This window comes from Python bivittatus, unplaced genomic scaffold (assembly GCF_059951505.1).
Source record: "Python bivittatus isolate LINGU-HERP-01145 unplaced genomic scaffold, Pbiv_v1 ctg000850_np1212, whole genome shotgun sequence".
Lineage (NCBI taxonomy): Eukaryota > Metazoa > Chordata > Lepidosauria > Squamata > Pythonidae > Python > Python bivittatus.
The window spans coordinates 50,990,456-51,015,438 of record NW_028277112.1 but is presented as its reverse complement, the minus strand read 5'-3'; the positions used below and the strand labels follow the sequence as shown (position 1 = coordinate 51,015,438).

Here is a 24,983-nt window from a genome sequence, read left to right as displayed (position 1 = left end):
CAGATGACATTCAAAGATTATATGGACTAAATTTTCCACTCTACTTTTACCACAAAAACAAAGTCTCTCCTGATATGGTATGCCTGCGTACCGGCCCGTTACTTCCTGAGTTTCCAGCTGGTTAAATCTTAATCGTGTAAAGATTTTGCGATACATTAAGGGAGTTGGGACTGTCAAATACTTTTCTATACCAAAAATAGTCTTATTTCTGGCTAAGCCAACCGACTTCATAGCAGATAAGATTTCAATATCTTGTTGAGCACTAATATCTTGTGCTCTTTGTCTAATGATTTTAACTGCCTGGTCTCCAAGGGGTTGAAGTAAAAGGGGGGAGAGGCCCATAGTAGTTGTAGCTTTATACAAAAGTCCAACCCAATTGGTGATGCCAGAAGCTGAAAATAACATTTGGCATCTTTATCAGGGTAGAGATGGAAGTAAGAAAGCTTTTGGATTCCGTTTCCTCTCTGAGCTGCATAGTTCAAAGAAGTTTTAATTTCACATCCTTAATAGTTTTTCTGCTCATTTAGAGCAACTAAAGAATACCAAGGTGTAAGTACATCTAGAGTTTCAACCAGAGAGACACAGAAGAGGTTACACTGAGTTTTATTTGAGAAAAGCAGCAGTACATTCTTTCTTAAACAGAAAAGGGGGTATTTTAACATATACAACTAAGGCATAATTTACACGGATACAACAGTACAATGTGTATTGTAAACATTCAGCAGCAGCATTCCAAAGAACGTGAATATGTTCTTCAGAGATGTTGCAGTTGTTCATCACTCTTCATGTTTCAAAATATTTAGGAAAAAGCTAGACAAGTAAATGGTATATTGGAGGCGTCAGTAAAAGGTGGTTGCAGAACTGGAAGGATTTCTTCTGAAGTAACATAGTGGCCTTGGGAAATGGAGAGGAGCTACAAAAGCCAGAAGGGCACCAGAAAACTTCTAACGGAAATGGAATTGCTCAACCCCTCACTATTAGCAATTGGGGGAATACATGATTCAGTTCTTTGTGGTCTTAAAATGTCTTTATTTTTTATTATACAAAACTCAAGTATCCTGCTTTCTGTTCTCCAGAAAACCACAAAGCAATTCAATTAAAATATATATATATATAACCAGTCAACATATCTGCTGCACAACTCATTAAAAAATATAAAAAGAAAATGAATCAATCCAGCAACTCATAAAGTCCAGCATACTGAACTGAAGACACAAAGGAAGACGGTTTTGACATTCACGATAAAAGCAAAGGTTTTCTTGACAATTGGCCAAATACATAAAAACCATATCATGTCAGTTTGAAAAATCTCAGCCAGGAGATCTTTAAAACAAAAAAGTACAACCTGTAATTGCTCTTATTTTTAAAAAGTCAGTAATTTTCTATTAAAAAGCATCATAAAAATGCATTTAATCTACATTCAAAACCATTTCTTTGCATTATAAAAATGCCACTGAAAGGCAATCTACCACTGAAACCGTTCTGGTGATATGAAGATTTCTACCCCACTTCATGTGGGGGTAATTAAGGGCACATAAACATACCTTGTTATGGCTTTGCCATTTTTAGATTGAGTTATGATCTAGTATTTGAACTAGAACTGTAACCCTTTTTTTACCTCTCTCACGTCTATGGAGCACGAATATCAAGTATTTGCTATTATGTTCATAGTCTGTGAAATGTCAGTTTTTAGAATTAATTACTGTTCCGTCTGCTATGAATATTCTATTCTTCAGCCTCTGCAAGATCTCATTCCAAAACAAGCAGCAAATTAGCAGATGGGAGTGAAAAATGTTGCATCTATTAACGGCATTCTTTAAAAGTAAACATGTCTATTTTGTGATCTTGAAGTACTATATCTTGCTAGGTTTTTAATGTTTCGGTAGCATAACGGACAACTGCACAGTATTCTGAAACACAAAAATCAGAACATAAGAAAAAAAACTGTATTAAGAAACAACCCTTTAAGGCTTGTAATTGTTATATGTACAGAAGTTACCACCTGTCTAAGTAAAAGTGCTGCAAAATAGCAACAGATTTTTGGTAAAATATAACATCCAGATCATGTACACGACAGACAGAATATATTACTAACAAAAAGAGTTGTCAGGTGCCAACATGAGTTAAGAGCCTTAATTCCTTTCAGCAGAGGACTTGAAGGCTTTGCTGTTTGAATCCTGCTTCATACGCTGTGGTATTTGCGTTTTACAGCATTATTAGCGTGAAACAGAAACAAGTAAGGAAAGAGATCCACTAAAGTAAGATGTGTTTTCTCCTTACAAGAGACTATGTTTTGTGCTCTAGATCCACATTCCTTCTTACTTAGGGGATGGAGAGAAGAACTAATCACATTTGCTACTCTCTCTCTTCTAGAATACAGATGGGAAACTTGTGGTTTCCCACGTGTTGCTGAAGCACATCTTGGCATGCCTTACCATTGGTTGGAGCTGCTAGGGCTAAAAGCTCAGCAACACAGGAGAACCACAGATTCCCTGTTTTTGTGCTAGAAAATGCAGAGTTTAAAATTTACACCAATTTACTCTTAGTTTGTGCATATGCTACAAATAAAGCCAGGTAGAAAGATAACTGCCCAGCAAAGGGCACAGATGACCTGGAACTCATCTCATCAGTTTTAATGTGGGCTTACCAGCTACACGATATAGCTTGATTCCAGCTTTTATAGCTATTTCCATGATCCAAATCTTCCTGGTGATTCCTCCACTGTTGTAAGTGCCATCACAAAAGAGTTATCAAACCCTTTCTAGATAGCACCTAGTCCATGGAATGTCCTCCTTGGGTCTGTAGTTCTGGTGCCTATTTACTTGCCCAGACTTTTACCACTGCTCTGAAATTCTACTTTCTGCTTTAGTGTTCAAGCAAAGTTCTTAATTATGATGTGAACACATGGGTGTCCATGCATGTATGCATGGGTGTAAATATCTAAAACATTCAGAATTCTTAAAACACTTTCTGGAAAGTTAGAACACTAATATATTTCACATCAGGCATTTTTGAAGATGGCCCAAATGTTTTGCCAAAATGCATAAACCAGAAGTCCAAGAACTGGTAGGAGTGAGATGGTTGGATCATACAACATCTTTTTAGAAGTTGGACTCCAGATGATCACCTGAATACGTAAGGGTAGCTTCTGGCTGACAACACAAGGAAGTTACTGCTGGTCAGTGCGCTGCTGAGCCCTATTCACCTTAAAGGTTCAGAATCTTGTAAAAAAATTACTATTTGTATATACCTGCCTGCAAATTAATAATTCAACCCTTACTCACTGCTCAGCTTCAAAAGCTGTTAAACTGATGAGTATAAAAGAGAATATTTCTTGGACAGCAGATCCAACCGTCTCACTCCAAGTCTTTAGGAAAGCCTGCATGATGTTCTGCTCCCAAAGAACATTTAATTTGGCTGTTCTGAATTTTAACTGTAGCTGTAAGTTTATTTTAATATTGTCCAGATGGCATCTTCAATGTGTTGGGATTTCTAGATTTTATCAATGTTAGCTATTTCATTACTGCAATGTCTTAATATTACTCTACCAACTGTACTTAGGTTTTATTGCATTAGAGTTTTTCAGTGTGAGCTCTATTGTAGGGAGGGGGGGCTTCTCCCATTAAAGTATCCTGGAAATATTTTTTAAAAACAAACATATACATAAATAATAAATTAAATAGAACATCAAATTACTTTTAAGTTCTGATGGGTTTCTGCCCAGTCCATGGATCCAATCAGAGGTATGGCAGTAAGCAACAGGCTAGTTGCTTTATTTGCATTCTCCTTCAACGTCTTTAGAACTTTGTCCACTGAGACCTACAGGAACAAGACCATCATTAGGCTCTCTTCATTCATGTATGTGTTGTCTTGTATGAGTGGGTAGCCACAGACACTGAAATTAAAACTAACCAACTAATTTAATTAGTCTGTCTGTCTGTCTATCTTCTATCTATCTCTACCTGATAATACAGCAAGTGTTTTTGGACTAATGGAAACACTCAGGCTTTGATCTTATACACATTTACACAAGAGTAAATCCCAATGAACAAACACATCTGAGTAATACATATACAGGACAGTAATGTCACACAGTAGGTATGCTCACATATAATTTCAACGAAAGAAATTCAGAAAAGTTTTCGGATAGATGCAGGCTAATGATCTTTATCACGGTAACGAATAACTTCATGGACTTCCACAGCAAGCTCCCTCTAAGGGGAAAAACTGCCTGATACATCAAATACATTTAATAGGACTTAAAAAAAAAAGGCAATAGCCATAGTGAAAAAACTAAATAGCATTAAGACCAGCTAAAATGTGAGAAACCTTTATTTTCAGTATCTGAAACTTCTCTCTCTGCTCTTCATGAAAAAGCCCCCCCCCCAATACTATATGTATGTACCTATGTACATAAACACACATACCAGTAACTGGTAAAAGACAGTCAGCATCATACAGTGGTTAGCATGTTGGACTAGGAGCAAGCAGAGCCAGGTTCAAGCCTACCCTCAGGCACAAGAGCTTACTGGGTGACTTTGGGCCAGTCACTCTCTCTCAGCCCAACCTACCTCAAAGGGTTGTTGCTGTGGGGATAAAATAGGAGGGAATACCACATATATCACCTTGAGCTCCTGAACGAAAGGTAGGATATTAGTCAAATTTTAAAAATTAAAATGAGCTTTTTGCTAATTATTCAATATACTTTGAGTCTTTAAATCTACTTTTAAATTTATAACCCCCACCACCAAAATGAAAACCACTAAGAGAAGTACTTATCTGTTGGAAAAGAAAATCTCTCTCTTATAATATAAGAAAGTTAAAAATGAATGAAAGGGAAGATTACTTTTAAAAAAGATTAATTTCTTATAAAACTGCATTGTAAAATCCTAAACGAATTAACAATTGACTCAGACCTTTCATGGGAACGCCGCTTGCTTTCTACTAAACAGTGTTGATACAGACAGTCCTCGACTTACAAACTTTCGAGTTACAAACTTTCAGTGATACGAACAAACCTGTCCACAACTCCAACCTAGAAGGTCTTGGAAGGCAGGAGAAGGCAGGAAAGGATTAGTTTGTTGTGTTGTAAGGCATGTAGGTACTTGGTTGGACTTACGAACAAAATGGACTTACAAACAGCCTCTTGGAACGTAACCCATTTGTAAGAAGAGGACTGTCTGAAATTGGTTGGATTTACAAAACAAAATATAGTAATTTGATAGACTGTGTACTTGGCTATAACTATGGAAACACTGATGTGAAGCATGCCAGCAATTACAGTTTCAGAGACATTAGAGGGAGTGAAGTTTGTGTTTATCTCTCTTTCTGTTTAACACCTATACTTTTAAATAATGATGACAGTAAGGCAGTGAGAATGGAGATTAGAAGAGGTTCTTCAGAACAACCGTTAAGAGATGGAAGATTAAGAAGATAAAAGAATTCCTTTAAGACCTTTTTTGATTTGATGGACAACTTAGCCCTAGTGGATGTATGGAGACAGAAAAATGGTGATTCCAAAGAATATATTTATTTTTCAGAAAGACATCTTTTTCAAGAATAGATATGATTTGGACCTCAAAAAATTTGGCTACTAAGATTTCTAAAGCTGAGATTTTACCAAAGGCTTTTTCTGACCATAATCCCGTGAGCTTGATTTTTAAAAGGAAACCTACTTCTTTCAGATGGAGATTAGATGAAATGTTATTACAAAAAGAGTTGATAGTGGAAGATTGCTAAAAGAAATTTACAGAATTCTTTGAAAACAATTTAAGTAAGGGTACTGATTTAAGAATGGTTTGGGACACAAGCTTTAATTAGAGGTTATTTTATACAACATAATACTGAATTTAAAAAGAGGACTCAAGAGAAACACAGGTTATTTTAGATGAGATAAAAAGAAAAGAGGAAGAATTAAAGAAATCGCCAGGAAAGAAAAGCATTTCACATCAAATTAAACTTTTACAGCAACAGTTGTCTATGTTACCAATAAGAGAAATGGAAATAAAGATGAACTACGCTAAGCAAAAGAATTTTGAATTTGCGAACAAACCAGGGAAATGGTTAGAGTATAAATTAAGACAGAAAAGAAGATGATTTTCAAGAGGGAGATATTGTATTAACGGATAATGTGGCTATACAAAAAACTTTTTATTAGTATTACTCTAACTTATATAAAGGACATGATATTCCCTTGGAAAAAATAGATTACCAAAAAAAAAAAAAATACCAAGGCTTACAGAAAACCAGATTATGAATGGACCTATAACGATAAGGGAAGTTTCTGAAGCTAGAAAAAAGATTAAACCAGGAAAAGTACCAGGACCAGATGGACTGCCAGGTTTTTATTATAAATGTTTTGAGGATGAACTTTTACAACACTTCCGAAATGTGATGAATACTACAGGGAGGAAACATGCCAAAGACTTTGAAAGAGGATAATATAGCATTAATACCTAAAGAGAGGCAAGATCTAACTTTAACAAGACATTATAGACCAGTATCATTATTGAATAATGATTATAAGTTGTTTACAATGATTTTAGCAAACAGATTGAAAATAATTTGCAAGAATTTAGTTATGAAGATCAATGCAGATTTTTACCTAAAAGACAGTTAAAAGACAATGTCAGAATGGGGTTGGATATAATAGAATACCTGGAACAGCATAATGAAAAACAAGTTGCATTAATTTTCTTAGATGCAGAGAAAGCTTTTGACAATTTAAATTTGCCCTTTTTATTTAAAGTTCTGGAAGATAAGAACTTTGGATAGAACTTTATAAAATGGATAAAAATGATTTATATTTCACAGACAGCACAAATTATTGTTAATGGTGATTTAACAAAACCTTGTGAGATACAAAAAGGAACAAGACAAGGTTGCCCATTATCCCCTCTTCTGTTTATTTTGGTTCTTGAGGTTTTGAATAGAGACATAAGACGAGAGGATAATGGGTGTAAAAATTAAAAAAGAGACTTACAAGTTGAGAGCTTTTGCAGATGATCTGGTGCTGGTTTTGGAATATCCTTTAAAGGGGATTGAACTACTAATGAGAAAATTAAAAGAATTTGGTGCATTAGCTGGTTTTAAGATTGATAAACAAAAGACAAACATGTTAACAAAAAATATGACACAAGGTCTTGATGAAGAAAATAGGTTTCATGATTGAGAAAAAGGTAAAATATTTGGGTGTTACTTTGACAAATATGAATTGTATGTTATTTCAAAATAATTATGTTAAGACATGGAATGAAGTTAAAAAAGATATGTTAAGATGGGACAAATTACAAATGTCACTGTTGGGGAGAATTTCTGTGATTAAGATGTATGTTTTGCCTAGAATGTTATTTTTGTTTCAGACAATACCTGTTTTGACAACTGATGTACCAATTAAACGGTGGCAGAAAGATACATCTAAATTTATCTGGCTGTGGAAAAAACGAGTCAAATATAAGGTCTTACAAGATGCTAGAAAAAGAGGAGATTTGGGGTTACCTGATCTGAAATTATACTTTGCAGCTTGCTGTTTAGTTTGGTTGAAAGAGTGGGTGATGCTGAGAAATAGATTATTGGAGCTAGAAGGACACAATTTGAGGTTTGGTGGCATGGTTATTTATGCCACCAAAAATAGCTAAAGTTAATGTTGGCTTTAAAAATCATTTTGTTAGACTGGCCATAAGGAGAATATGTAATAGATATAAATCCAGATTGTGTCCAAAAATACCTCTGTGGCTCTCACCACAAGAGGCATATTATAGAAGAGAAATGATAACTAAACATAAATGATTAACTTATAGTGATATATTAGAATTTTCTCAGAGAGAATTCAAAATGAAATCAAGAGATGACTTGACATTAGAAGGATATACGTGTCAATGGTTTTCCTATGTACAATTATTAGAAAGATTTAAAGTAGATAAAAGGACTTTTGGTTTTGAATATTCTAAGACTGAATTTGAAACAATTATATGCAAATGATGAACACGTTATTGCTAAAATGTATAAACTTTTATTGAGATTTGAAACAGAAGAAGAACAAATAAAAGAATGTATGATAAAATGGGCCAAAAATTTTGGTTATGACATACAAATGGAACAATGGGAGAATATGTGGATGAAAGGACTGAAATTTATATTATGTTATAATCCTAAGGAGAATTTTTATGTATCATTGGTATTTGTCACCAGAAAAATTTTCTAAAATCTATAAAGGTACTTCGAATGTATGTTGGAAATGTGAACAACAAGAGGGGACTTTTTATCATGCTTGGTAGACATGTAAAAAAGCTAAAAAAATTTGGATCCAAATACATACATTAATTCAGAAGAATTTAAAGATTAATATAAAATTGAAGCCAGAGATTTTTGGGACTGATTGACAAAGAGTTGGAGAAAACTCATGGAACTTTGTTTTTATACATAACAGCAGCGAGACTTTTATATGCACAACAGTGGAAGGATCTGACATTACACACAATTGAAGAGTGGATCGTGAAGATGATGGAGCTTGCTGATGGCTAAATTGACAGCTTTGATCAGAGGAAAGACACTGATTAAGTTCAAAACAAACACAATATGAAGTTTAATACAGTAAGAGAAATACACAGGAAAAATGTGAATGTTTTTTGTACGTAAAGGCTCAAAAAGCCCTGGGATTAGAAAAAGAAGATTTAAAAAATGAATAGTAGAGCAAAATTAAACCTGACTGACTTTTCTATTTCTCCTCTATGCTCAGATAGAATATTGCTTCCTGAAAGCAATAATCACTATTTAAAATGAAACACAAAGTCCTTCCATAGGCAAGTGGTCACATTGTCCTTATCTATATGATTAACACCATTTTCTGATTAACATAATTTTCAGACATTAGACTTAGCTGTGATCTCCCTGGCAAAATACACTGAAAGATAGGAAGGGATCCTTTCTTTTAGCCCAATTGTTAATGAAGGACTTCTGCTTCCTTTTTTTCAAAGCTTCACATACAATATAATGAAGATTTTATCTGTAACATGATTTACCATAGTTGAATTTTAAAGTTTTATCCCTAAGTTTTTTGCACAAATAAATCCCATGGACATATGCTGTATTTAGATTCTGGACTCACATCTGACTCATATAAATTAATTGAATGGGGTCAGTAAGCATAATCACCCTTACGATTTTTCAATTATAGATGTCTCGGGTGGAACTGATTAGATGTCCACTTACAGTTTTAGTATGTTTAAGGTCTTTACTATATTTCGTTTAACAATCCTACAAAATAGGTCAATATTATCACTATACTACAAGTATACTACAAGTATGAGATTGACAATAACTTGTCCCTGTCACTATACCAGTGAAACTATTTCAAAATAAATAGCTGGGTTAACTTTTTGCAGCAAATGATAGCATGTTAAAGACGCCACCCCTTACACATGTGAAACTTTAAAGACTAAGAGATTTATTATGACAAGACTTTATAGAATAGAATCTACTTCATCAGTGAACTGCAGATGCATATACCCACGAAAGGTTCGTAGGAAAACAAAATGTAGAAAATATGGGTAGTGATCATCATATTATTAACTGTGGATATGGACAAAAAGTTAGATAACTCAAATTTCCTATGCTGAGTAATACATACCTAGGAGAAATAACTGAACTGCTTTATGAGTTGCAATTCACCAGTTTTATATTTCCCTTCAAATTTAATTCCAGCTATGAAAAAGACTGATCTCCTAAAATTATCCACAGCTGTTTGAGAGAGCTGGGAGCTACACTAGAGTTTTAGTGCGTAGAATACTCCTGTTCTAGCCAGCCTGGTCATTCCATTTCCATATTTTCCATTTCTGTGCCCCTAACAGTAGGCATGTGTTCTTCAGCCATTACGCCAATTTTCCTTTGGATGTCTTGACTGCTTTTTTTTAAAAAATTCCTCCTCCCACCTACAGGTATTTTTCTTTCTGGACTTTTTGGACTTTTGTGAACAGAAGGATTCTAAGCCTGCTGATATCTCCCTCTTGTATGTGACACGGGCAATACTATTTGGCTACAAATGCACCTACATTTGGAGAATGAGCTAGCACAGGAGTTAATAACCTGAGGCACTGCAAATATTGCTGAACTACAATTCCCAGCATCTATCACCATTAACCATACTAGCAAGAACTGCTGTAAAACATCTGGAGTTCTACAGACCATCTACCCCTGAGCAAGCAATTAGAATATCTAGGAAAGTATCCCTCAAGTAGCAAGACTCATTGGGAAACACTATGTTCAAAATATAGTAACTTCTATTTGATAGTGAATTCCCTTTACACACCCAACCACAGAAGCTCATTGAATGATATGGGGGTCATTCATTATCTCTCATCCCAACACATCTCACAGGTTTATTATAGTGGTGATAAAATTGAGGGAAGGAATGTTATTGAATTTACCTGGAATATAAGAAAGCAAAGGTTTTCCTCACCAAGTAATTACTGTGAACCGGTAAGCGTATCTGTCTTACACTTGCTGATAAAAATAGAAGCTGTTGTTGAAACCAAAGGAATAAACATGAAGTGCAAATGGATGGAGATGGTGCTACTGCTGCAAAGTTGTCTTTAAAAATTAGCTTGAAGATTAACTGCTCCCAGGAGGGGCTGTTCACCTGGGGGATTTGAATGCTATTTAATAATGCCTAAACAAGGCCTCTCCCTCTCTTCTCTTGCCTATTCTGCTATCCTCTCATTATCCTCCAGGTTTGTTCTTTTCTTTCCTGGTACAATTATCCTTTCTTCAATTTCTTCCTCTCATTTTGATCACGTTTCTGTGTATGTGTTTGTTTAAGTGTATGAGAGCGATCTGTGTATTATTTATCTATGAAATTTACCTGACTGCCTGAAACCAACTGGATTCTAGGCAGCTTCCAGAATGTATGTACTAAAAGCAGACTACAAAGTCAGAATATAAGAATTCAAACAGTAACTAAGAATAAGAAAGTAAAATGGCATTGTTATATACAGATAATCTCCAAAGGCCTTCTGGAACAATCGTGTTTCATCTACTTCCAAAGAACATGAGGATGGGGCCATACATGCTTCAGGTAGCAAGTTATTCCAGAGCAAGGGAGCTGCTATTGAGGACGCCTCCTGTCCATGCAACAAGATTATTGTATATGAAAAGATGGAAAAGTAATGCGATACCTAGAGTGGAAGACTGAATTATAAAATTAACTCAACTTGCAGAAATGGCGAAGCTGACCAGTCTGATCAGGGAAAAAACAGACTTTTTTGAAAGACTAGGAACCTTATATGGACTACTTGTGGAAAGAAGAAAAGACTGTATTGATGATTTCTGGCTTTGGGGATTAAAAAGGGCCAAAGAGGATGGGGAAAAGAATAAGATAGTAATTACTTGATAGAAAGAAGGAGAGAAGGCATAACTATATGTTTTCTTCTCTCTTCATTCCTTTTCTATTTTCTTTTTCTTACTACTCTATTTTTTCTTTGTTTAGTATACTTCTACTGTATCAAATTTTTTATATATATATATATAGAGAGAGAGAGAGACAGACAGACAGACAGAGAGCACGCGCACACACACCTATTGCCCAGTCACCTTAAGGCAGTGTTGTCCAAACTTTGCCACTTTAAGATGAGTGGACTTCAACTCCCAGAATTCCCCAGCCAGCATGGACAACACTGCCTTAAGCTGTACCTCCTAGTAGGTGAGGATTCTTATGGGCAGAAGCTATTGAGGAAAGGCAATCCCTAAGCCACCCAGGCCTCGTGCCATTTGGGCTTTAGAGGTAGCAACCAGCACCTTGAATTGCACTTGGAAACTTACTAGTAACCAGCACAGCTTGTGCAGCAGGCATGTAACATGGCAGTTCTGCAACTGACCACTAGGCACGTATGTCACTGCGTTCTGGACCGGCTGAAGGGCAGCCCCATGTAGAGCAAGGTACAGTAATTTAACTGAGAGATAACAAGGGCATGAGTGACCATCTTCAATGCATCTTATACCAGGTAAGGCCAGAACTGGCACACCAGGTGAGGCTGTGCAAAAGCCAGTCGAAGATGGTACAGTCCTGGAATCAGTCAACCACTCGGATGGGTTGAGTCTGAGCGTGGCTTTCCCTTTCCAGACCTTGACAGCCTCCGGACTGTGTGAGAGGGATGGAATCACTGGTATATGCAGGTGAAGATAAATGAGGTGATTGATTTTAATTAGTAGCTTTTAATCCCATTAATTTTTCGTCTGGCCCTGCCCTTTTTTGGCTGTGTGGCTTGTAGCAAGCATACATACATGCATATATGTATATATATTTACAAGTGTGTTATATGCACCCATTTCTTCTCACATGCAGGAAGCTAGAGTTGGCAACCCTAGGTTGACAAGCGGGGAAGAAACTCAGCCCCACACAGATTTCTGTCAGTTTGTAATTTTTTCATCCCCCATGAGGGGGATTCATGTAAAAACAATATGCAGAAAACGTATAGCTCAGGCAAGCAGGCTATCAATTTGGCAAATAGCATTGTTCCAGTTTTAGCGTATATGCTACTGAAGCACATATCCCCAAAGAAAACAGGAATTTTCACTCACTGTTTCTTCATGTTCTTTCCAGCAGTCGTAATCTGTTGCCATGGCAATACTCGCATAGCAGATTCCCGCCTCCTTTGCCAGGATCACTTCTGGGACTGTCGTCATATTGATAACATCAGCCCCCCAGCTGCGAAACATCAAGCTTTCTGCTCGAGAACTAAAACGTGGTCCCTCAACTGTAATTACTGTCCCCTTTGAGTGACACTTGATTCCAAGCTTTTTAGCAACATCCAGGAGAACCTGAAAATATCAAGGAAGATGAAACCTCTGCTTATCCCTCTGGGGGCTGTTATTTAAGCCCGCTCCAAATATCAACGAATAACCCATGCAGCATATCAATGTCACCATCTCCATTATCTCAATTTTCCCTGGAACTGCAACCATGTTCAAGTGTATAAAAGCACAGCTTGAAAACATAAAAAATACAGAACCCAATAGACTAATGCTCCTCTTTAAAAAAAAAAAAAAAAAAAGTTATTACTTTATTTGCCTCAGGAATACATTGGGTTTTCTGTCAGGCCATTAACCACATTTGATCTGTAAGTGGTATGCTAGGAAGTGGAATAATCAAGTGGATAGATGGGGCGAAGAAAAAACTGAAGTTGATTTAACTTATATTTAATTGAAATGTAAACATGATTATTCCCCATTCTTTTGAAGTCTTCCATTTCTGTTGTATTGAGAATTATAGTTGTATCATATTGTTTGGAAGGATTCTGGGGACATACGGAAGGCTCTAGGGGCCACTTATGGTCATGGAGGTTCAGGTGACATAACCCCTGATTTAGACAACCAGTATTTATAACTTTATAGTTTTTTTTAAGCAAATGCAATTCTTGTTGCATTTTTACAATGCAATTATTCTTACCCTCTAGTTAGAAAAATGCTTGTAAATCATATTCCAGCATGCTGAGAATCTAAAAGTGGATTGATATATCCATGGTTTACTTTATAGCAGGTATTGGCATAAGCCAGGATAAGGCAACCCCCCACTCCCAGCAATTTTGATGAAATTTGGATTCTTAGGCAGGGAAGGTTAAAATATCTGTTCTCTCCCTACTTGCTTCTCCCCTCCTGACCTGTATCATGGCCATTACTAATTTTTCTGCAAGGCTGTTTCTTCAAGGCTGAGTGATCAGCATTCTCTCAGTGTTGAAATAATAATGTTGGACGCTTTAGTTTCTGTATGGAGAATGTCCTGTAGTCACTCAGCCCCTCACTTCTTAAGACTCATTCTTGCAAGGCTCAGGATCACAGAGTCCTTTTAGTACAGGACAGCATATGCAACGTTTTGGCTTCTGCCCCAATGGTCTTCAATGTTGCACCAAGAGTCTTCTGGATTTTGCAGAAACAGGGTAGCAGCTGCAATGTTGGTAAATCAGCAAAGGATAGGCAAGTAGGGAAGGGACAGGAAGGACTGTAGCCAAAAGCCTTGGAGGACCTTACATTACCTAGAGGTTAGAGAGTGCCCAATTATCTCACTGCTATAATTTTTGTCATGACAGACAACTAAAGGGAGGAATACTTTCAGTGCATTTTTTAACTGTGTGCAAGAATGTAAGATAAAACATCCTAGTGCCATTACGTATGTAAGGGAAAGCCAGGGCTAGGTTTTATGTGTTCTTTAGTATCCATCTAGCTGCATTTGTTAATAACTGAATGGTAGGAAAATGGGAATGGTGGGAAAATTCTATTCAATCACAGATTGGATCCTAGATATATAAACTGTCTTCAGTAAGATAAGGTCTACGAACTTTTCTAGTTTTGGCACAGAAAGGTTCCGCCATAGAAACGTGGCACACTCCTGGAAGGCAGGAATAAGTCCCGTCATAGAAAGTGAGATGCCTTTTTGTTGTCCTAAGGAAAAAAAAAACACTAATCAGAGAAAACAACATAAGGATTGCCAGTATGCCATAATGTAAATGCTGGCAGCACCAATGTTACTCTTCATTTATTCATTCTGCAATTTTTAACAACTCAAGCCCTTATACTACATGAAAGCTTTCACAGCAACTATTGCACTGTACAAGGGAACAAATAATGTTGGTCTGCTAAAGTATACTTTGTTAGAAGAAACAATATTGCCATAGGCAAATGAAACCAGATCACTGATAGAAACCAGACGCTGATAGAAATAAAAGATTTTTTAAAAATCAGAAGCCTACATCCTCCCAATTAGGAAAATTGTAATGATTGCTCTGCTTCTTCCCATACATTTTACTGGATAACCACATTAACAGGATTACAGTTTGTTCTAGGGAAAAAAAATGAAACATATTTGGACAGACATTTGGAAAGAAGCCTTAAACAGAAAAGAGACCATACTCTTAATGCTAAACTATGATTCATCTAGAAGACCAGATGTAAAAGGATGGGAAGGAATAAAATACTTCTCAATTTGTAAACCAGAACTGGCAAGAAAAGCATATAGACTGTGTCATACCTTAAAAATGCATAAAGAATGCTATTTTGTCAGCAAAATTCAGCTGATGTATTTGTGAACACACATAGCAAATGCATTATAAAAAAAAAAAAAAAAAAGAGGGAGTATAGCTAAATGTGGCCTTTATGCAATCCTGCCAGACTTTACAACTTCAACTCTCACCAACCCTGTCAGCGCTGCCAAGGGCAAAGAATGTGGAAAGCTGTAATCCAAAACATCTGGAAGGCATCAGATGGCCGTTCATAATGCAATTTGTAGGGAATGAACGGGAACGTATGTCACTACTGCCAATAAAAAATGGCTTTCTCCTGGGAAATGATTCTACTAAATGAGTAAGACACACATTTCAATCACTTTGCTGCAAAGTTCTGAGCTACTCCTGGCCATACAAGAAATTTGCAGGCTTGCAACAGGGTAAAAGAATACCCCAGTGGGATTGTAACGCCCAGCATTCTTGGCCAATGGCCATGCTGGCTAAGAATTCTGTGAACTGCAGTTCTAACATGGGGTGGGCATCAGGGAGGGCATCAAAGGAGGACAAGGAACATGACTGGGGGAGTGAAGATTTTGCCACACTTGCTTACAGAGAGGTAAGGAAACTAATGTGATACGTTTATTTTATTAATGAAGCTGCAAAAAACTTGCTGTGACAATAAACAAATTTGACTACAACTACTCTTGGATCACAATCGTCTTCAGAAGCTAGTATTTACACTGGAAATCAATTAGCTCAGGTCATGGCCTGATCCTCAAGAGGCTGAAGCTATGTTTAAATCAGTTCACACTGCTTGCATGTGCTCAGGAACTCTGCTTGGACAGGTGTTGCACTGATGTGTAACTTTAAATTAGAACCCATCAACTTCAATCAAAATTTAGCCTTTGCAGCAGTTGAGGAAAGAATATCATAAATGTAACTTCTAGAAATGGGATTAAAAATGTATTAATATGAAGCCTAACCACTATAAACAGTTCTGCCAGCTACTTTAAAACCTGGGAAATCTATCCCAATCCATGCATTCCTTCCAACCCAAGTCTCAGCCAACTTCACCTTAAATACACAGAGTTGTCTGAAAGAAATGTATTAGTTATATGTTCATGAATGTCACCTTTTCAAACTAATCTCTACCGCCAATTTTTCTTCCCCATTGTGCCTGCAAAATTTACTTACTGGTGTGGTGAAGACAGCTACCATTCAAAGTAATTCCAAATGAACAACCCAAATCTGGAAATCTGACTTGGCCATTAACATCATCCTTCATCCATTTCTGACCTATCAAAACATCCTGCTGATTATCTTATCCATTGTTCCTCCAAAGTGCTAGCTTCTTTTCCATGCTGCTTGGGGAACATGGGACTTAGGTGCAACACAATTGGAGGGCACCAGGTTAAAGAAGGCTAACCTAGTAAATCTTGATACAAGTCTGTTTGCATACCTCTAATTTAAACTCTATTCCTAACCCTAAAGCTTGTTTTTCTTCCTTTGTACTGCTTCTCTGATTTTGTTCACAATCACAATTTAAAATAATTTTACTTAGTCAGATTGTTCAACTACTGCACCTTGAATTCCTTTTCACCATTGACTGTTGAAACTGTTGACACGGACTGTTTCTTTCAGTTGACTAAACCAGTAGTTCTCAGTTGTCAGAAGTTACCTAAATAACCCTAATTTTAAGTTTTAAAAACTTATTACAAATTATAAGACTGATAAAAGGGCTGTAAAATATAAATATCCTTCTTAGAAAAAGTGCTCCTTCTGTTACTCTCGTGTTGGGATTCAGATTCTTTGATAGAGTGCCTGGTGGAACTAGATACAAAAGCTTAAGAACCGCTGGATTGCTAAAAATTACATATTACTCTATAAAGGGAAGGAAGAGAGATGGACTAATTTATTTGACCAGTGGTAGTTGGAAACTCAGCTGTTTGTTTCCCTACTTCAGAGCAAATAGCCATGCATTGAGAGGAAACTTGCCTTACTCTGCAATTTGCCTGATTAGGGGTGAGTGGTGGCAGAAGAAGAGTTTGTGAACAGTAGAAGTCAATTCCACTGAATTCCTAGAACATCTGCAGTGAGACACGTGTCCTCCATTGTGATAAGGATTGTTTTTGGATGCCAGCTGCCTCAGTGGCTTTCAGAAGAGACAATGCAGAAAATATGACAGATGGATTTAGATCTGTGAACTGCAGGGTCTGTGGGCAATGGCAGATCAAATCAGACACTGAGCACTGACTGTGGAGCTGGGCTTTTATAATAGCACAGCTCGTTTTATAAGAACATTTAAGGTCCATTCCCGTTTCCTTAAAAAGATACCATCATAGTTTCTACAGAATAATAAATGAAATTTGGCAACTCAATAAAATGCACCTTTCATTTTGTTTTTTCCTTCTTTCTGTTGCTTTCTCCTAACAGTAATTCCTTTTGTGCAGAAGTAAAGGGAGGAAAAAGAGATCAAGAGCTGGTACAGTGTAACTTAATCCACTGATCAAAATACATAACCTGTATTGTGACTCAAATGCTGGTGTAATCTAGCTGAGAAAACAGTTTTCTGAGAAAATGTAGGAAACCTTTTCTTCCTGTGTATCACACACATTAAAGCTAAGCCGAAAGAGGCCTCTGACACATTTTCTTTATGATTCACTTAATTATCATGCACTATATGTCATACTCTTTATACATTACATCTCTGAAAATCGGTAAATTAAAGAGAGTCAGTGCAAGGTCAGAAAAATTTCCCGTCCTCCTCTAGGCTTGCAAGAAAAGAAGAGGATCTTGTCAATTTCCCAATTACTTTGGACATACATGCAAAATATCTTGATGCTTTTTAAGCCTTCCATCCTCTCCCCCTCTATTCTCCATTCTGCTCCCTCCTCCTAGCCGCAGATGTCTCCTGCTTCCCCACCCTTGCTGTACCTTCCCTTTTTGCAAACGTGGCAGAAGAGCTGGGGGAATCTCACCAGAATAAGCCTATCCAAGACATGTTATTCTCTAAGGAGGACAAGAAGGTAATCTTCCACCCGACTGACAGAAGACAAAAAGGCAGGCAGTGCAATCTTCTTTCAACACTGCAAAAGGACAGAAGTCTTCCAATACGCAGACAGTGGGACAGGGGTTATTTTTCTGGGGTGGGGTATGCAGGATAGGTGACACGGAGTACTGCACAGCAGTTTCTTAATCCCATGCCGTTGCTCCTTCTCTTCCTGCACCTACTGCTTCATGAGAGGTTGGCTCTCTTATTGGAATAAAACAACATGCTTGCCATTACTGATTAAAGATAGTGCTTAATGCATTTTATACAAGTTGATTTTTGGAATTATATCAAAGTATCTGGGCAAGAATGCTGTGGAAACAGAACCTCTTGCCAGTTAAAGACCTAATTCTTTAGTTAGTTCTAGCTCCACACAGAACCTCATTTTCTCCCTTACCGGTCTATGAACTGGTCAATTATAACAAGATCTCCTGGCTGAATCTCTTCTCTTAATGAACCACAGGCAGTAGTCACTAGCAGATGAGTGCAACCTTCTTCCTTTAGTGCCCACATATTGGCACGGAAATTTATATTTGTTGGCATAATAGAATGATGTCTCCCATGCCTAGGGAAAGAAAAGAGGGAAGGAATCTGGTAAAGCTAAAAAAACAAAAAACAAAAATGGAGAATAATAAATGGACAAGCTACTTGGGCAGATACATCTGCATTGCAAGCAGGAATCAATACAATAAATCATGCTTTGCTCTGACCCATTTAAGCCAAGGATGCTCAATCTTTTTCAGGTTGAAGGTTCATATCTGGCCTTTTTGAGTGCCAGGCCAATAGACACATTCAGAAAGTTAGGTGGGAACAGAAAATATGTATTTTATTTCATTTCATTTAAATGCAATTACATTGAAACTGTATCATTATTCCCTTTAGGGAAATGGTTCCTCAGAGCACTTTTCTGAGGAGCTCTGAGATTCATTGGAAGGTCAAATACAGCCCTGGAGCTACAGATAATTTACTCCCGCCTTATGCAAATGTGAACTGAGGAGAATATTGGACACCAATACCAGAGTGAGAAGAAGCCACACTGGGATCTAAGCATGGTGGCCCCTAGTCAGAGTCCCTGAGGTCACTTGTTACTGCTTGATGCTACGGCTACAACTTGAAGCACAGGAAAAAGCTTTTTGACTAAACAAGAAAGCAAGGAAAAGCTTCTAGAATGTATCATTACGACTGGCCAATCCAGAATCTTCAGACTGTCTATGTTACCCACCTTGTAGACCAGATGAACTTTCTCTAGGTCAGACCTCAGCTGCAGGTCATGAGGTTCTTGGTTTATATCTTAGGTTTTTTTTTAAATGTGTTTGGATTAGGAGCCTTTATCATGCTTATGCCCACAAGGGACTTTTTAGGGTCGTTGGTTTCTCTATTCCAAATCACAGTTCATTAGGCAAGGAAGCTCATGAGAAAATGAAAAAGTGCAAGTTAAGAGACTCAATCAATTCAATAAAGTATATAATCCTATATTTGGAGGAATTTCATGAGTATTTGATATAATCCTCAACCTAGCCATGGGCAATCCATGGTGATTATGCCATCTCCTGTGGATGTTGCTACCTCCCACCACCCACGCTGTGCCTTTCATCAGCTGCTGATCACCTGATTGATGGGCCTCTAAGGAACAAGAAGAGGAGATGATGGCACAAGGAAACTCTACCAGCGCTCCTCAGTTACCTGCCAAATAGCTGTCAATGCAATTTGCATCTTTAGCAGGGTTGAAGGTTTGGCTTGATTATGACAAATGTTACATCACATTTTCTAATGCGAATCTAATTCACATTTTTTAAAGGAATTTCACATACCTGGACAGAAGCACACAGTCAACATTTTTTATCTTTCCTGAAATCAGTGCATCTGATGGCTGGAATTAAAAACAACATATACACAAACAAATACTACAGAAGCATCATAAAATTCCACCAACAAATTAAAATATCTGATTTGCCACTAATGCATGATCAAAGTGGAAATTCCCTTCGACAATGCAAAGTAGAAATACATTATGCGCTGGAATCCTACACATGAAATCATATGTAGAAATAAAAATAGGTTTGATGGACTTTGCTGTCAGCTGAAATTTGATATACAAAAGAGAACTGCAAAGTCACATTGTGCATTCTTTAGAACATTACAATTACAGGATCAATAGCAGCAGGCCACCACCAAGTAATCGCTATTCTGGGATGTGACTACATAACAGCTGCTTGGACTTCTTAGTGAATGCTATAGGACTAATTCAAAGTACAGAACATCTCTGGAAGAGCAGTTTTGCATCATCAGCAAGCAGCAGGATGCGGACTAGCTCTGATTCTACGAGAAATATTTGTAAGTAATGAAGACGACAGTGACTAATAAATCTAACACCTACTCATATGAAATCACACTTCGTGAATACATCTGTGCCACTAAATAAACACAGTACAGTATGTACAAGCCTTCCATATGTAAACTTCAAAAGGAGAAGATTTGAATTCTGGAATCCACAGCCAGCTGCCACAGAATCAGAGCCATTTGCCGGGAGATCACAAATTAACTTGGGCACACAAAAACATATGCTGGACATCATTCAGAGAACTATACAGCACTGCTGTATGAGGACTTTCTCATCTTTCTCCAACCCATCCAAGTGTTAATCAAGCTATTTTAAAAATCCAGTCAAGCTACTAAGGTACTGGGTGTTTCCCCACAGAAACACACAAGAAAGGCCATTCTTGGAAACACGGCTCTTTCCCATGGGCTTTCCCTAGCACACTATACAGGCAGTCCCCGGTTTAAGAACGAGTTCCATTCCCAAGGTCTGTCCTTAAGTCAGATTTGTATGTAAGCTGGAACAGTATTATTGTATAATACTGTATAAGTAGTATTGTGTAATGATCTCAAACCATTGTGTACTTAACTTGAATAACTGTATATTTAACTCGAATTTTATTACAATAGACTCCATTCTTAACTATGGGTCATCCGTAAGCCGGGCGTTCTTAACCCAGAGACGGGTTGTTTACACACAAAACAAAAATGGCTTAGTTACCTATACATACCTTTCCATATGGCGTATCAATGTATTTCTCTGCTCGACCTTCTAGTATCTCAGGATCATCCAGACCTGTCCCTCCAATAATTCCAATCTTCCAGAGGAGAAATGCAGATTGGAAGACAAGATATCGTAAAAGGATAAACTTTTCATGAATGTACAGCTAACATCATAATATTGTTGTTGCTTTATTGAAATATGGCACATGAAACAGAGTCAACTTATTTTGACAAGGCTAGATAGCACAATCTCTTTAACCTTAGGCAACTTCCTTAACCACAACGGAGGGCAGATGAGCAAGTACTAGAAACAGATGGTTATCAAGAGTTTCTACAGGGTATTCATCCCAAAATAGGCAGTGAACCAGACCTCACTTACCTTGTAAGCTGCCAGAAGTCCAGAAGAATTCTGCGTCATACTAATTTAACAACACTGAGAGGAACAGGCTTGCCCCCTTGTCTCCATTCTCGGTTCTAGATTGCCCAATCAGCCCATGTAGTTAGCAACACTTGTAAAGTTTTCATCTGATGAATAGGAAATCTCAAAAAACTGCAGTACTTCTAAAAGCCTCTAATGCAGCCTAACCCAGACACATTCCAGACATGTAAAGTTAAATTCCCAGATTTCCCAAGCCAACAGGAGCCCACACATCATAAAAGCATCAAGGTTGGGGAAAGTTGATATAATATTAGAGAAGTAGTTTTTGAATCTTTCTACTATAACAGATGAAGTGGGCAACCCCAGTCCACAGCACTTCATCTGTGGCTCTCAGGACCCTGGCAGAATAAACAGGGGTCAACTCTTTTGACTGGTTGAGGCTACAGGAAGAAATTTAACAGGCGAAATGTACCCTATCTCCCCAAACCAGGCCTATTTGTCACATGGGAGGTTTTAGGGGTAAAATGGGTGTCTTAAACCTTGCCCCTTAACTGCTACTCAAGAATGCTAAAAACACAAAACAAAACAAACCTTTAAAAAATCAAGGCCAAAGTATTTCAACCCTGCCCATTTCTGTGACATCACTGGCCACATATCTGCAACCCCCAAGCCAAAAACATTGCCCACCCTGAGGTAAGGAGGTTATTTTCCCATCACCTTGTCTGTCACTGAATCTCTGCATGTTGCAGGGATTCTCCAACAGCCATGCTTCTCCAGTGGAGTAGACCTATAGTGCCCTAATTTTCACTTGTGAATTTACTTAGACACGTAACCTTCTGCTGATGCATGTAGTAAGGAAAGATAAAGAGCAGTAAGTAAGCTACTTTTAAGGAAGGATAGCCTACTTTTTTCTGGTCCCTGTGAAGAACTCTAAGAATGGCAAGATTCCCTAAAACACAGTTTGAAAATCAAATTATTAACTAAGCCACTGAATGTGATATACAGTTTTTTTTTTAAAGAAAAGCCTTATTTCATATTGATCCTACAGATGTTTTTAAAATATCATGTTTCATTTTTAACTGCACAGCTTTTATGACATTAGATTATAATTAGAATGTTGCTTTCATTAGGGTAGAAGGCAAGGTCTTTGATATTTGCCATGGATTCTGTAGGACAACTTATCACATCATGGGAACCTGATAGTTAATGTGTTGTTGCATGAGAATGGTTGAACAAGAAAGCCCCAGAGCAAGAGGAACAGGAGAGAAGAATTATGTGAACTCTGGTTCAAAATTCCCATATTCAATCTACTGATAGGACACAAGCTTGGCAAGGTAGTTATTTTTATATCATGTAAAACTGAACCAGGTGTAAGCAACTTTACTATGGCTTCTAACTCACAGAAACATTTTATAAGGTCACTGACTTACAAGCTCCCAGAGAATACCATATAAGACAGACACCCTGCATTTAGACTAATGGGTGATAAGCCGTGAAGGTACCAATAGAGGAGAATATGTGTAGCTCAGGGTTGAATGTTTGCAAGAAAAGAACCAAGCTCAGAGATGCCCAAGGACTCCACAAGCCATGAAGGCCAATTTTAGTCCATATAAACTACAGTCTTATAAGGACATGGGTTGACAAACTTGTTTCACTCTATCTTCTCCCATCCCTCCTTCATCCTATGGATGATTTGAGCTGACAAAGCTGCACAGTTTGGCAAGGTGGACTACTGTCACTGCACGCTTTGGAGAAACCTCTGAGAGTCTCTGAAACTGTGTCCTTTGACTTCCTTATAACAGAAGCCAGGCAAGTGGATTTTGGCTGCTATAAACCAAATGTTTGCCTAACTAAATACATTTTTGCCTGAAAATGAAAGAATAACAGGGAAGGAACTATGTTGGTTTCCTTGGTAAAGAGGTCCAAAGCATACTGAGCTTTGGAAGTTGTAAGTGAATTTTTGCTAGTAGCAACATGAAAAGCTAGGCAAGGTTGAACCTGGTTAGCACTTAGATCAGGAACCATCAGAAGTACCAAGTCTGTAGGTCAGATTGGAAAGTTAAAATATATACATATCTCAGAACAGGCAAGCATTTTCATGGCATTCCCCCCCCCCCCAAAAATAACATATCCATGTCCATTAAATCATCAGCAGATGAACACACTTGGGCACGTTCAGGTACGGGCACTAGTTTTTGTTAAGTTTTCATGTATCTGTATAGTGTTATTTTTGTTTTCATTATCATGTTTTGTGCATCAGCAGAAAGACGGGATGAAAATTCAATCAATCTCACAGGTAGGGCTTTGTTTATACTGTATTCATTTCCAAGGTATCAGAAGAATCTTGGAAGCCCCCAGGGGCTCCCCAGCTTCAAACTTTAGGATGGGGAGAAAGTGGGAGATCTGCACCTTGCATTGTGCTTGGGGTAAAGTGGCAGTCCCGTGATCTAGCTCCTAGCTCTTCATCTGAAATGGGATAAAAACCAGCATTATGGCTGATCTGCAGAAGCAAATTTTCGAAGGGGTGGGGAGTCAGAGAATAAAGTCGAGCAAGCCAAGCAAAATACGACAAGGGTTAAATCATGGTGGCAAGCTTAGAAGCCCCTTTCGAGAACCAGATCTGCTGGAATATCTCAGCCTCCGGGACCGACGCGCTCTTCCCTCTCCAGCCCGCAGCTGCAAACATTTTTACAACTCACACCTGCGCGCCCTTCCTCTGCAGTAAATCTTCCTGCGTGCAGCGAGGCTTCCTGCCGGGGGACCGAAGCTCGGTTTGCAGCCCGGAGAGCGGAAGCTTACAGGACCCCCGCCCCGCCCGAGAACCCAGGCGCCGGCGCCGCCGCCGCCACCGCAGACAAGGCCGCCCAAAGGTGCGCCGAGTCAGTCTTCGGAGCCGGAGCGGCAGCGCGCCAATGCCTCTCCCTCGTGCTGAGGCCCCGCGGGCGCCTCTTCTCCGGAGAGCCGCGAGCGCGCCGAGGAAGCTGCCCCTGGGGGAGAGGCTCCCCCAAACTGGGGGAGCGAGGGGAGCGTGGGAGGGAGGGAGCGGGTTCCCGCTTGGCGGAACGGCGGCAAGGCGCCTTACCTTCACGGCCGAGCAGGCGGCGGCTGCAGCCATGTTCCTCCGAAGAAAGAGGAAGGAGGCGGTCCCGCCTTCTCCGCCCAGGGATTGTCCCTCGGGCCGGGAGCCTGAAATGGAAATTCCCACAGTCTCCGTCGCGCGATATCGTTGCACGAGTTAGGGTTTCCTTTCCTCGATTGCGGGGAGCGCGCGGAGGATTCACGGCGCTTTATTTTACCGATTTATTCGATTTGCGTAGCCGCCCCGCTCGGCGCGCGACTCAGGGCGCCGAGGCAGTCTCCGGCCCAACACGGATTTAAAGCCGCAAAAGTAGGAAAACCGATTTGAAAAACGTCGTTATGGATCCTCGTGATCCAGGGGAGCATAGCCTGGCTTGGATTTTCTACTGAGCTCTTCGGATTCTGATTAAAGCAGCAGTCTTGGTTCCAGAGGAAGAAAGATTTCTCT

General features: G+C 38.5%; 1 protein-coding gene across 1 annotated transcript; it reads right to left on the bottom strand.

Moving 5' to 3' along the window:
• Positions 1–587: 587 nt before the first annotated feature.
• MTAP (methylthioadenosine phosphorylase) lies at positions 588–24,712 on the bottom strand. Its single transcript, XM_088130512.1, has 8 exons — positions 24,540–24,712; positions 21,087–21,173; positions 19,851–19,909; positions 18,437–18,604; positions 14,328–14,430; positions 12,574–12,813; positions 3,697–3,819; positions 588–1,910 (listed from the first exon to the last, which is right to left on the bottom strand). The coding sequence occupies exons 1-8, from the start codon at positions 24,570–24,572 to the stop codon at positions 1,872–1,874; spliced, it is 852 nt and encodes a 283-aa protein (XP_087986638.1). The 5' UTR covers positions 24,573–24,712; the 3' UTR covers positions 588–1,871.
• Between the last annotated feature and the right edge of the window lie 271 nt (positions 24,713–24,983).